Source organism: Hypanus sabinus, chromosome 5 (genome assembly GCF_030144855.1).
Source record: "Hypanus sabinus isolate sHypSab1 chromosome 5, sHypSab1.hap1, whole genome shotgun sequence".
NCBI classification, from domain to species: domain Eukaryota; kingdom Metazoa; phylum Chordata; class Chondrichthyes; order Myliobatiformes; family Dasyatidae; genus Hypanus; species Hypanus sabinus.
This window is the reverse complement of record NC_082710.1, coordinates 12871993-12885437: the sequence shown is the minus strand read 5'-3', so window position 1 is coordinate 12885437 and position 13445 is coordinate 12871993. Positions and strand designations below refer to the sequence as shown.

General features: G+C 39.1%; 1 protein-coding gene across 7 annotated transcripts in view; it reads left to right on the top strand.

Annotated features, from left to right (window-relative positions):
- LOC132393927 (single-stranded DNA-binding protein 2) overlaps positions 1-13445 on the top strand; it is a 319942-nt gene that overhangs the window by 48050 nt on the left and 258447 nt on the right. For all 7 annotated transcript variants that reach the window (XM_059969374.1, XM_059969375.1, XM_059969377.1 and 4 more), the window contains exons 2-3: positions 10823-10895; positions 11473-11534. In XM_059969374.1, the coding sequence (XP_059825357.1) occupies positions 10823-10895; positions 11473-11534 (135 nt within the window). The remainder of the gene's footprint in view (positions 1-10822; positions 10896-11472; positions 11535-13445) is intronic.

Sequence of the window (13445 nt, the reverse complement as noted above, 5' to 3'; positions counted from 1 at the left end):
ACACTATTCACAACACCCCCAACCTTTGTGTCATCAGCAAATTTACTAACCAATCCCTCCACTTCCTCATCCAGGTAATTTATAAAAATCACAAAGAGTAGGGGTCCCAGAACAGAACCCTGAGGCACACCACTGTTCACCAGCCTCCATGCAGAATATGACCCATCTACAACTACTCTTTGCCTTCTGTGGGCAAGCTAGTTCTGGATCCACAAAGCAATGTCCCCTTGGATCCCATGTCCCCTTACTTTCTCAATAAGCTTTGCATGAGGTACCTTATCAAATCCCTTGCTAAAATCCATATACACTACATCTATGGCTCTACCTTCATCAATGTATTTAGTCACATCCTTAAAAAATGCAATCAGGCTTGTAAGGCACTATCTGCCTTTGACTGTTCCTAATCATATTATGCCTCTCCAAATGCTCATAAATCCTGTCTCTCAGGATCTTCTCCATCAACTTAACAATCACTAAAGTAAGACTCATTGGTCTATAATTTCCTGGGCTATCTCTACTCCCTTTGTTGAATAAGGGAACAACATCTGCAACCCTTCAATCCTCCGGAACTTCTCCCGTCCTCATTGATGATACAAGGATCATTGCCAGCGGCTCAGCAATCTCCTCCCTCACTTCCCACAGTAGCCTGGGGTACATTCCGTTTGGTCCTGGTGACTTATCCAACTTGATGCTTTCCAAAAGCTCCAGCACATCCTCTTCCTTAATATCTACATGCTCAAGCTTTTCAGTCCGCTGTAAGTTATCCCTACAATCGCCAAGATCCTTTTCCATAGTGAATACTGAAGCAAAGTATTCATACTTATTTGTGTTAAATTTCTCTTCCAGCCCAACCCTCACTTTGCCCCTCTACTTGTATTATATCATAGTGCATCACCTATTAGTTGAGAAATGAGAAGATATCTTCAGTTGTGGACTTAGCTGTAGTCACTATCAGTAATGTGGAGGAGGTATACAGTTTTAGGTTGACTCTTATTTTGTAGGAGGCAATCCATCTTGTACAGGAAACCCTTTGGATTTTAATAATAGCTCAATTTCACATTTAAAAACAAAAGGCTATTCTGGTTTAAAGTACAGATGGCTCAGCAACCAAATTACCCTGAGTATCACAGGTACAGAGCACAATTAGCTTGTTTACGTAAAACCATCTCATGGAATGAAAAGTTATGTAAATTAAATCTGTAATATGTACATGCTTATATTTTCCTTATTGGCCTTAAAAAGGTAAACATAGTTTATTTAATTTTGAATCTCATAGGTTAACATATTGATAACTCCACCCACTAACAACATCCTTTGCTGCTACAAGAACCACAATTACTCAGCTGTTCACACTAGTTCACGATTACTGACAAGTTGAGCAGACTGTATCTATTGGACCATAGGGTCAGTGGGCCTCTTACAGAATCAGTGGAGTTTCTGGTCTTATCCGAGACCAAGCAAAGTCTAAAACCTGATTGCTAATGGCTCAACCATCAAAGTTGTTTTTCTTTAAAACATATTATTTTACTACTTATTAGCCAGTCCCTTGGAATGACAACATACAAACAAGCTGGATGAACTCAGCAGGTCGGACAGCATCCGTTGAAATGAGCAGTCAATGTTTCAGGCCGTGACCCTTCATCAGGACTGAAGAAGGAGGGGACAGGGTGGAAAACCAATCAGAGGAAAGATCAAGGGGTGGGGGAGGGGAAGCAGGGAGGGGATAGGCAGGAACGGTGAAGAAGGAATCTAAGGGGAAAGCACTATGAGTAGTAGAAGAAGGCAGAGCCATGTGAGAGGTGATAGGCAGCTAGAAGAGGAGGCAGAGTGAAAGTGGGATGGGGGGAAGGGAATTACCGGAAGTTGGAGAATTCTATGTTCATACCAAGGGGCTGGAGACTACTCAGACGGTATATGAGGTGTTGCTCCTCTAAGCGTAGTTTGGCCTCATCATGGCAGTAGAGGAGGCCATGTATGGACATATCCGAATGGGAATGTGAAGCAGAGTTGAAGTGGGTGGCAACTGGGAGATCCTGTCTGTTGCTGCAGACGGAGTGGAGATGCTTGACAAAGCAGTCCCCTAATCTGCATTGGGTCTCACCGATGTAGAGGCCGCCGCACCGGATGCAATAGATTACCCCAACAGACTCACAAGTGAAGTGTTGCCTCACCTGGAAGGACTGTTTGGAGCCCTGAATGGTGGTAAGAGAGGAGGTGTAAGGACAGGTGTAGCACTTGCACTTACAGGGATAAGTACCAGGTGGGAGATCTGTGGGGAGGGACGTGTGGACCAGGCAGCCGCGGAGGGAACAATCCCTGCGAAAAGCAGAGAGTGGTAGAGAGGGAAAGATGTCCTTAGTGGTGGGGTCCTGTTGAAGGTGGCGGGAGTTGCGGAGGATAATATGCTGGATCTGGAGGCTGGTGGAGTGGTAGTTGAGGACAAGGGGAACACGGTCCCAGTTGTGGTGATGGGAGGATGGGGTGAGAGCCAAAGTGCGTGAGATGGAGGAGATGCGGGTAAGGGCATCGTTGATGACGGCAGAAGGGAAACCATGATTTTTAAAGAAAGAATCCCTCCACCTTCTTTATGGGGCCCCTGCCCCCTCCTTCAGTCCTGATAAAGTGTCTTGGCCCGAAATGTTAACTGCTCATTTCAACGGATGCTGCCTGACCTGCTGAGTTCATCCAGCTTGTTTGTATGTGTTGATTTGACCACAGTATCTGCAGTGTACTTTGTGTTTACCCTTGGAATGTGATGCAATTGCCATGATTTCTGAATGAGTGATGATAATTTGTTCTTACATGTATATGTAAACTTTGGTAGTATTCCAATGTACTCAAGGTTGTCAACACTTTTTGCCATTTCTTCTTTGTGAGCTAGTTGTTATACCAGTTGATATAGTTAAAGGCATGGTTATGCTTGGTACCCTTACACAGAATGAGCACATTGATCTGGGTTAGATTAACAGGGTTTGTTCAATGACAAGGTCATGGGGAACTTGTACTACCCTGCTCCTTAAGTACGTCAGATGGTTTCTATCTGAAAGCAAGGAAGGACAGAATTTTGTCTTTTGTTAAACTTGTGATTTTTAAAAAAATGTTTAAATGCCTTTTTGATTTCAGAAAAATGAATAGAAACTATTAAAACAAAATAAAATATGAAATCACTAACTTAAAAATAGTAAATCAGCATTAATTCAACAGAAATAAAAAGCAGTAGTAATTGAAAACAACAGTCTTATTGAGCAACATAATCTGTATGTGTCCTTTCAATTTAATTGATACTATTTAAATTTTAGACCATGCTAGGTCTGGGAGAAGACCAGAAACCCCATTGATTCTATGAGAGATCCATACTGATACCATAAACTAACAGATACAGCCCCCAACTTCTTATTCTACCTTTTGCCCTCTTCCTTTTCAGTCCTAATGAAGGATTTTGGCCTGAAATTACTTCCTACTAAATATGTAATCTCAGACTTTCTTGTATTGAATTTTGTCTACCAATTTAAATATTCAATCCGCAAGTGTATTTATGACTTTATGTATTTGTTGCATTCATCCTTACTATTAATTTTTGTCTTCCAGTTTGACATTGGCAAATTTTACATGGTGCTTTCATATCCAGACTATTCATATCATTATTTAAATTACAATCCAGGTGGAATCACTTCCCATCTCTCTGAGATGGAGGTGCCCAACTTTGTTTTTATTTTTCCATTCTGCCATCTGTCTCAAGACATTATATGCTCTGATCCTTGCCATAGGTAATTGAAGGCCTGACTTTAAATTGAAACATATCATTCTCTTTGGCTTGCCTTTCCATAGAAAAGAACAGAATAAAAAATTTCAAAATAAAAATGGAAGGTCAACCTACTTCTGTTTTGAAATCTATGCTGTGTTATTTCTTTTCTAGTCTTGATATGTTACAGAATTCTTTTTGTTGTATTATAATGGGGCTAAGCAGTGGAGACCATGCAGAACAGTATAGCCAAACCAATACCCAACTGATTGTTTTAACTATGAAAAGAAATTTAAGCGAATGGTATTTTTGAGGAGAAAAACTTCCACCCCCCCCCCCCCCAGTATTCTTCGTCTCTTCATGCAGTACAGTAGATTAGGATTAATTGGGACATATTGGGACCAGTACGTTTTGGCCCAATGAAGTAGCTGCAATACTACTACAGTACTATAAAGCTGTGTATTAGTTCCTAAACTTCAACTGAGGAATTTATCCAGTGTACGCTGCTGTGTTCTTTTGATTGACCAAAATCAACGTAAACACCTAGTGCAGATAATTGATCCATTATGCGATCCATTGTTTTCTTTGAACCGATAATATTGCGCGTATGTATCCAAGGCAACCGTTTGGCATGGCACGATTTAAAAACAAGGCCTGTTTCATCGGCATTGTAGATATTATCTGCACATAATTTTTTGAAGCAAGTTTCTTCACTTACAACATCAGCACTATCTTTCTCGTCGTGTGCTTTCTTGAATTTAATGTAGTGCCAGCATTTCCAACGAGACAACAAACCATCTGTTGCTTTAAAATCTTCATGACCCAGCTTCTTAGCTAGCTCCTCTGACTTGTTTATTTTTAACATTGGTCTGCTGACAAGTATACATCGTCCAGCTACAATGGAAAGCCATTGATTTGAGGGCCTCTTCAACACCTGGATTCTTACCTTTGCACTTTTGGTTTTGGGGTGTTTTCTGTTGTTCCTTACATAATACTGATTCTTCTTGCAGTTTATCTTGCTGATGTATCAAGCGTGTAATTGTAGATTTTGGCACTCTAGTTATCTCTGCCAGCTGACGATAGTGGTGTTAGGTGGATTGCTTTTAATTTAGTCCAGTAAGGTATTTTTTTTCTGTTAGTGTCAAATCTTTATGTGGCATCTTGGCAAAGATCTGAAATTTTTTAAAGTCAGAACATAAACTAAATTATGAAAAATCATTGCTTTTGGAATCTGCGTCCATCAACCCAATTGGATAACATAAGACAAGCACATGCAGCTGATGACATTTAAAAACTGTTCACCCCAAGTGCAGTGTAATGTCTTAACAGCCACACAAGTACACGTGATTGACCCTAGTTAGAAACTGTTCGGCAACAGTCTCTTGTCCAAAATAAACGAACCAAATGTTCCTGAAGACTGAAAAATTGCAAATGTCACTCCACTCTTGAAGGGGAAAGAGAGGCAGCAGAAAGGAATCGATAGTCTGACCTCAGTGGTTGGGAAGATGTTGGAGTTGGTTGTTAAGAATGTGGTTTCGGTGTACTTAGAAGCACAGGATAAAATAGGCCATAATCAGCGTTCTTTCCTCAAGGGAATATCTTGCCTGACAAATCTGTTGGAATTCTTTAAAGAAGTAACAAGCAGGATAGACAAAAGAGAATTAATGGATGTTGTGTACTTGGATTTTCAGAAGACCTTTGACAACATGCCATGAAGCTACTTTACAAGTTAAGAGCATGTGGTATTACAAGGATACTAGCATGGATTCTGTAGAAGAAATAATGTCAGAACCAGGTTTATTATCACCAGCATGTGACGTGAAATTTGTTAACTTAGCAGCAGCAGTTCAATGCAATACATAATCTAGAAGAGAAAAAATAAAATAAGAATAATAATAATAAACAAGTAAAGCAATTACAGTATACATATATTGAATAGATTAAAAAGTGCAAAAAAACAGAAATATTGTCTTTTAAAAATAGTGAGGTAGTGTCCAAGGATTCAATGTCCATTTTGGAATCGGATGTCAGAGGGGTAAAAGTTGTTCCTGAAGTGTGTGCCTTCAGGTTTCTGTATCTTCCTATTTGGTAACAGTGAGAAAAGGGCATGCCCTGGGTGCTGGAGGTCCTTAATAATGGATGCTGCCTTTCTGAAACACCACTCCCTGAAGATGTCCTGGGTACTTTCTAGGCTAGTATCTATCCAAGATGGAGCTGACTAGATTTACAATCTTCTGCAACTTCTTTCAGTCCTGTGCAGTAGTTCCCCCCCCCCCCCCCCCCCGCCGCCATATCAGACAGTGATGCAGCCTGTCAGAATGCTCTCCATGGTTCAATTATAGAAGTTTTTGGGTGTATTTGTTGACATGCCAAATCTCTTCATACTCCTAATGAAGTAAAGTCACTGTCTTGCCTTCTTTATAATTACATCGATATGTTGGGACCAGGTTAGATCTACAGCAATCTTGACACCCGGGAACTTGAAGCTGCTCACTCTTTCCACTTCTGATCCCTCTGAGGATTGGTATGTGTTCCTTCGTCTTACCCTTACTGAAGTCCACAATCAGCTCTTTCATCTTACCGACATTGAGTGTCAGGTTGTTGCTGCAACACCACCCCACTAATTGGCATATCTCACTCCTGTATGCCCTCTCGGCACCACCTGAGATTCTACCAGCAGTGTCAACAAATTTATAGATGGTATTTGAGCTATGCCTAGCCACACAGTCATGTGTACATAGAGAGTAGAGCAGTGGTGCTCTACTTGAGGTGTGCCAGTGTTGATCATCAGCGAGGAGGATACGTTAGCACCAATCTGCATAAATTGTGGTCTTCTGGTAAGGAAATCGAGGATCCAGTTGCACAGGGAGGTGCAGAGGTTCAGGTTCTACAACTTCTCAATCGGGATTGTGGGAATGATGGAATTAAATGCTGAGCTATAGTTGATGAACAGCATCCTGACGTAAGTGTTTGTGTTGTCCAGGTGGTCTAAAGCCGTGTGGAGAGCCATTGAGATTGTGTCTGCAGTTGACCTATTGTGGTGATAGGCAAATTGCAATGGGTCCAGGTCCTTGCTGAGGCAGGAATTAATTTAGGCTAATTTCTAAATGGAGGGAAAATACAAAAAACTGAGGTGCAAAGGGATTTGGGATTCCTTGTGCAGGATGCCCTAAAGGTTAATTTGCAGGTTGAATCGGTGGTGAGGAAGGCAAATGCGATGTTGGCATTCATTTCAAAAGGCCGCGAATGAAAAGCAAGGATGTAATGCTACGGCTTTATAGGGACTGGTGAGGCCTGACTTTGGAGAATTGTGAGCAGTTTTGGGCCCCTTATCTTAGAAAGGGTGTGCTGACACTGGAGAAGGTTCAAAGGCGGTTCATGAAAATAATTTCCAGGATTGAATGATGTGCCATATGAAGAACGTGTGATGGCACTGTGCTTGTAGTCACAGGAATTAAGAAGAATAAGGAGTGACCTAATTGAAACCTATGGAATGTTGAAAGGCCTGGACTAAGTAGATGTGGAGGGGATCTTTTCTATGATGGGAGAGTCTACAACCAGAGCACACAGCCTCAGAATAGATGGGCGTCCTTTTAGAATGGAGATAAGGAGGAATTTCTTTAGCCAGAGAATGGTGAATTTGTGGAATTCGTTGCCACAGGCAGCTGCGGAGGCCAAATCTTCATGTGTATTTAAGGCAGAAGTTGATAAATGGCTGCCCTGATTAACCAATGGCCTAATTAACCGGAATCTACTGTATTATCCTTCAGTTATAGTAATAACTGCAATATTAGCTTTAATATCAGCAATATTAGTTGTTACCCTTCAACAGTTAGGTTCCTGAACCAGTGGGATAACTTCATTCAGCTCAATACAGTCGGCCCTGCTTATCAGCAAGTTCCGCATGCGTGAATTCAACCAACTGCGAATCGAGAAAACCCGGAAGTGCTATTCCAGCACTTGTTGTTCGGGCATGTACAGACTTTTTTTTTCTTGTCGTTATTCCCTAAACAATGCAGTATATTTACACATATATTGTATTAGGTATTATAAGTAATCTAGAGATGGTTTAAAGTATACGGCAAAATGTGAGTAGCTTATCGTGGATTGGGCTCGACAAAAACTGGAAGTTCTCTAAGGAAGTAAATCAGAACAGGTACGTCCGATATTATTTAGCGTCAGTTAGTCAAACGTTTGTCTTAGTATATAGTGTATATTTTACCTTCCTATGCATATAAAACACTTAAGAAACGTATGCATTTCAGTAATTAAACCATTGCATTGCTTAGTAATAATTGTAGCTTTCATCGGAGCAGGGCTTTTCTCACTTTATCCTTTAAAATTGTTCGGAATGTTGATCAACTAGCCTAACGCTTTTCCAATGACCGATGGCGTTTCACCTCTTTCCAATAACTATTATTTCCATTTAATTTTCAATCGTGATCACGATTATTTTCGTGAACAGAAACACTGCTGATTCAGAGCTCTGCCGGGTCCTAAAGACCGTCGCACTGAGTCTGGTTAAATAAGGTCCGGGGTTCCGCTGGGTCCTAAAGACCACCGCACTGAGACAGGTTAAATAAGGGACTTGAGCATCTGCATGTTTTGGTATCCGTGAAGGGACCCGGAACTGATCACTGAACACCATCTACAGACTCACTTTTAGGACTCTACAACCTTGCATTCTTAATATTGTTTAGTTATTTTGTTTGTTTTTTTGTATTTGCACAGTTTGTTGTTTGTCAATCTTTGGAGTTTTTCATTGATTCTATTGTATTTCTTTGTTCTACTGTGAATGCCTGCAAGAAGATGAATCTCAGGATAATATACAGAGACATATAAGTACTTTGATAATAAATTTATTTTAAACTTTAAACAATAGATTATGTCCCTCAAGGGGTCAACTAAGAAAACTGGAATAATTTGAAACAATGAGGTGCTAGTCTTTGGGAAGTTAGTGCTTCTATGAATGCATAAATTAAAATGGCTATATGGTCTTCACAATCATAATAAAATTTCCCAAGAGCTGGGACTTGATTGTCTGCCTGTTGCAATACAGCATGGAGTCCTGATTAAAGGACACCTACGCTACGAGTAAGAATTGTGTATCCATGTTTGTTTTATGTTTCCCATATCGTGTCTTCGCTGGGTCTTGGTTGGACAACCTGATTTTGCATCTTTTGTAGCAGTCAAAATGAAATAAACATTGCAGGATTGGTTTGCCTGATCAAAATTTGATATATTATGCCATGTCATTTATCCTTTACTCTTTACTACAAATAGATTCTGTATTGAGTTTAGTGTCAATTTGTGGTAACTACATACCAGAGGTTAGTAACTAAACAGGCATTCTCAATTCATTCTTCCCTTTGAATAGCAGTTGTATCCACTGAATTCATGATATTTTCAAACTACATATGATATTGAAGGTCATTTTCATATTTTAGGCACCACAATCAAATAAAGTTGACAGGTACCTACCATACACTCGTAGCAATGTAGTTATGGGTGCCATGGTAGTGTAGTGTTATTACAGTTCGGGGCGTTCCGAAGTTTAGAGTTCAATTCTGGCACTGTCTGTAAGGAGTTTTTATGTTCTCTCCCTATCTGCATGGGTTTCCTCCGGTTGCTTCAGTTTTCTCCCATAGTCCAAAGATGTACTGGTTAGTAAGTTAATTGGTCATTGTAAATTGTTGTATGATTAGGCTAGTGTTAATATAGTATTAATGGCAAGACTTTTGGGAATGTGGAGGATCAGACAGATCTTGGGGTCCGAGTCCATGGGACACTCAAAGCTGCTGTGCAGGTTGACTCTGTGGTTAAGAAGGCAAATGGTGTATTGGCTGTCATCAATCGTGGGGTTGAGTTTAAGAGCCAAGAGGTAATGTTGCAGCTATATAGGACCTTGGTCAGACCCCACTTGGAGTACTGTGCTCAGTTCTGTTCGCCTCACTACAGGAAGGTTGTGGAAACCATAGAAGGGGTGCAGAGGAGATTTACAAGGATGTTTCCTGCATTGGAGAGCATGCCTTATGAGAATAGGTTGAGTGAACTCAGCCTTTTCTCCTTGGAGCGACAGAGGATGAGCGGTGACCTGATAGAAGTGTATAAGATGATGAGAGGCATTGATTGTGTGGATAGTCAGAGGCTTTTTCCCAGGGCTGAGAAGGCTAGCATGAGAGGGTACAGTTTTAAAGTTCTTGGAAGTAGGTACAGAGCAGATGTCAGGGGTTAAGTTCTTTTACACAGAGTGGTGACTGTGTGGAATGGGCTGCTGGCAATGATGGTGGAGGCAGAAACGATAGGGTCTTTTAAGGGACTCCTGGATAGGTACATGGAGCTTAAAAAAATAGAGGGCTATGGGTAACCCTAGGTAATTTCTAAGATAAGGGCATGTTTGACACAGCTTTGTGGGCTGAAGGGCCTGTATTGTGCTGTAGGTTTTCTATGTTTCTAGTATTAAAATTGGTGGGTTGCTGGCAGTGCAGCTTGTTGGGCCAGAAGGGTCTGTTCCATGTTATATCTCTAAAATAAGTAATTTCAGCAACTGGTTTCGAGTAATGAGAAAGCACCAACACTAAAATCCATGGACTATCCATGGACTTTTCTGAGTACAATGTTCTATGCCATGGATAAATTTAGTTTGAAATGTTTCACTTGGTTGACTAGTGCTATTTTTTTTCCTAATCAGTGTGCCAGGTGTTGTAATTTCTTGTTTTCTATCTCAATTTCCTACTCAATTTTTGCTCTTATTTTATATGTAAAAAGTAGCAAGTGGACATAAAATTTAATCAGCATTAAATTAAAGAGTTAAAATATATGTTCACCTTTGTAAATTGTGTCCATCAGCTACAGGAAAACTCAACATTACAGCAAATTTCATTTATATCATTTATAAATCATTTATATTCTGTATATTGAAAAATAAAAATGCTATAAATATTTTGTGTTGCAAATTTAATTTATTGCCATGAATTAGATAGTTGAAATTTGCGTTTTGTGAAGTGTGAACATTTTTAACTTGGCTTAAGCAGCATTTTTGGTTGTGTGATAATGTTAATTAATTTGTTTGTCTTGCAGGTTAGCACTGTATGTATATGAATATCTACTCCACGTAGGAGCACAAAAATCAGCACAAACATTTTTATCAGAGGTGAGCCATTGTCCAAATGTCCTATTTTTATATTTCCCTAGTTTATGGATTCTCAGACTTGTGAACTTTGAGATTCTATCCTAGTTATAAACTCAGTAAAAAGTGTCTTAAATGGTACTTTCAGCTTGTGTACTTTTTAAACATAATATACTTAGTTATGAAAATAAATGAGGTTACTGGTGTTAAGACAACTGAAGTATTTTGAAGTAACGTGTGGTCACCACTTCACTGAACTTTGTTCCTATATCAATTTAGATTCCTTATACCTTTAAGTACTATTTTAAATTTTGTTACTTACTGGATCGGGAGGGGGAGGGGATTTAAATTTAGTTATTTTCAGAGAGTTTTAAAATGGTATCTGAAAGGTCAGATTTAAAAATCCAAAGTGCACTAATGTTTACTGATTACATTCTGTTATTTTGAAGAATAGCTGTGAATTTACAGTACGTCAAATTTAACTCGTAAATTTGTAATAAGGCCATATGCTTAAGATCAAGGAACATAGGGTGGCTGTGTGTATTGTCATTTAAAATAAATATATGTAGATATGATGATGTTATTTCAATTTAATTTTTAGATACGATGGGAGAAAAATATTACATTAGGAGAACCACCAGGCTTCTTACATTCATGGTGGTGGTAAGTTAATTTAATAATGCTCAATAAGATCCAACCAGCAATGCTGGGATAAAAAGGACAAAACTGGGTATTAAAGTACTTTGTGATTTATTTTAATTAACCTTGCAAATTAACCTTGATTTTGTTTTTGTGATTTACATTTATAATGTAAACACATAGAGCATAAAACATAGAGCATTACAGCACATCAGGGGCCTTCGGGCCACAATGTGGCGCCAACATTTTAACCTATTCTAAGGGCAATCTAACCTTTTCCTCCTAATAGCCCCCCAGTTTTTCCATCATCTATGTTCCTATTTAAGAGTCTCTGAAATGTCCCTCATATATCTGCTTTTAACACAATCTCAGCATAATCTAATATGCACCCACCATTCTCTGTGTAAATAACTTAGCTCTGACATTCCCTGTACTTTCTTCCAATCAACTTAAAATTATGTCAGATAAAATGTGATTCTGCTTTGATTTCAGAAAATGCTCAATGTGTGCATTGCCAACCAAACAACATATACATGTTGGCCAACAAACTTCTTTAAATAATGGTGGTGTACATCAGATTTTCTACATGAGAACAACTTCTCTCTTTAATAAACTCTTTTCCTTTGCACAATTTGCAAGTCATTTCAGAGAATAGTTCATTTGATTATTCATATGCAAGTTCTATTTTTATTAAGGTTTTTAAGAATTTATTTTACTCATTTAAAAATATATTTAAAATTAATTATTAAATGTATTTAAATATATTTAAAATAAATTGCATTTATTTAAATGCAAGGAGTATTGTAGGAAAGGCAGATGAGTTAAGGGCATGGATCACTACATGGAATTATGATGTCGTAGCCATTAGTGCAAATTGGTTGCAGGAGGGACAGCTCAATAATCTTGGGTTCTGATGTTTTAGATGTGGTAGAACGAGATGGATTAAAGGGAGTGGGTGACATTACTAGTCAGGGAAAATGTCATGGCAGGCAGGACAGAGTGAAGAGCTTGTTTACTGAATCCGTATGTATGGATCTGAGGTATAAGAATGGGATGACCATGTTAATGGAATTATATTATAGACCACCTAATGGTCAGTGGGATTTAGAGGAGCAAATTTGTAGTGAGATTGCAGATTGTTGCAAGAAATATAAGGTTCTAATAGGTGATTTTAACTTTATACATATTGATTGGGATTCTCATATCGCAAAAGGGCTGGATGGGATAGAGTTTATCAAATATGTTTAGGAAAATTTCCTTAATCAATACATAGAGATCCCGACTAGAGAGGGTACAATACTAGATCTCCTATTAGGGAATGAGACAGGACAGGTGACAGAAGTTTGCGTAGGGGTATACTTTGCAACTAGTGATCATAATCTCATTTGTTTAAAGGTAATTATGGAAAAGGGTAGGTCTGGTCTTTGGGTTGAGATTCTAAAATGGAGAAAGGCCAATTTTGATGTTATCAGAAAGCATCTGGCAAGTGTGGACTGGAACAGATTATTTTCTGGCAAAGGTGTGCTTAGTAGGTGGGAGTCTTTCAAGAGTGAAATTTTGAGAATGCAGAATCTGTATGTTCCTATTGGAATAAAAGGCAAGAATAACAAGTTTAGGGAACCTTGGATTTTGAGAGAGATTGAGGCCCTGGTTAAGAAAAAGGAGCTGCATAGCAGATAAGGGCATGAAAGAGCAAATGAGGTCCTTGAGGAGTATGAGAAATGCAAGAGAACACTTAAAAAGGAATTTAGAAAGGCATGATGTTGCTCTCGCAGACAAGGTGAAGGAGAATCTCAAGGGCTTCTATAGCTATACTGAGAGCAAAGGATTGCAAGGGACAAAATTGGTCCTTTGGAAGATTAGAATGGTCATATATGCATGGTGCTAAAGAGATGGGGGAGATCTTAAATGGATTTTTTTTTAATATCTGCATTT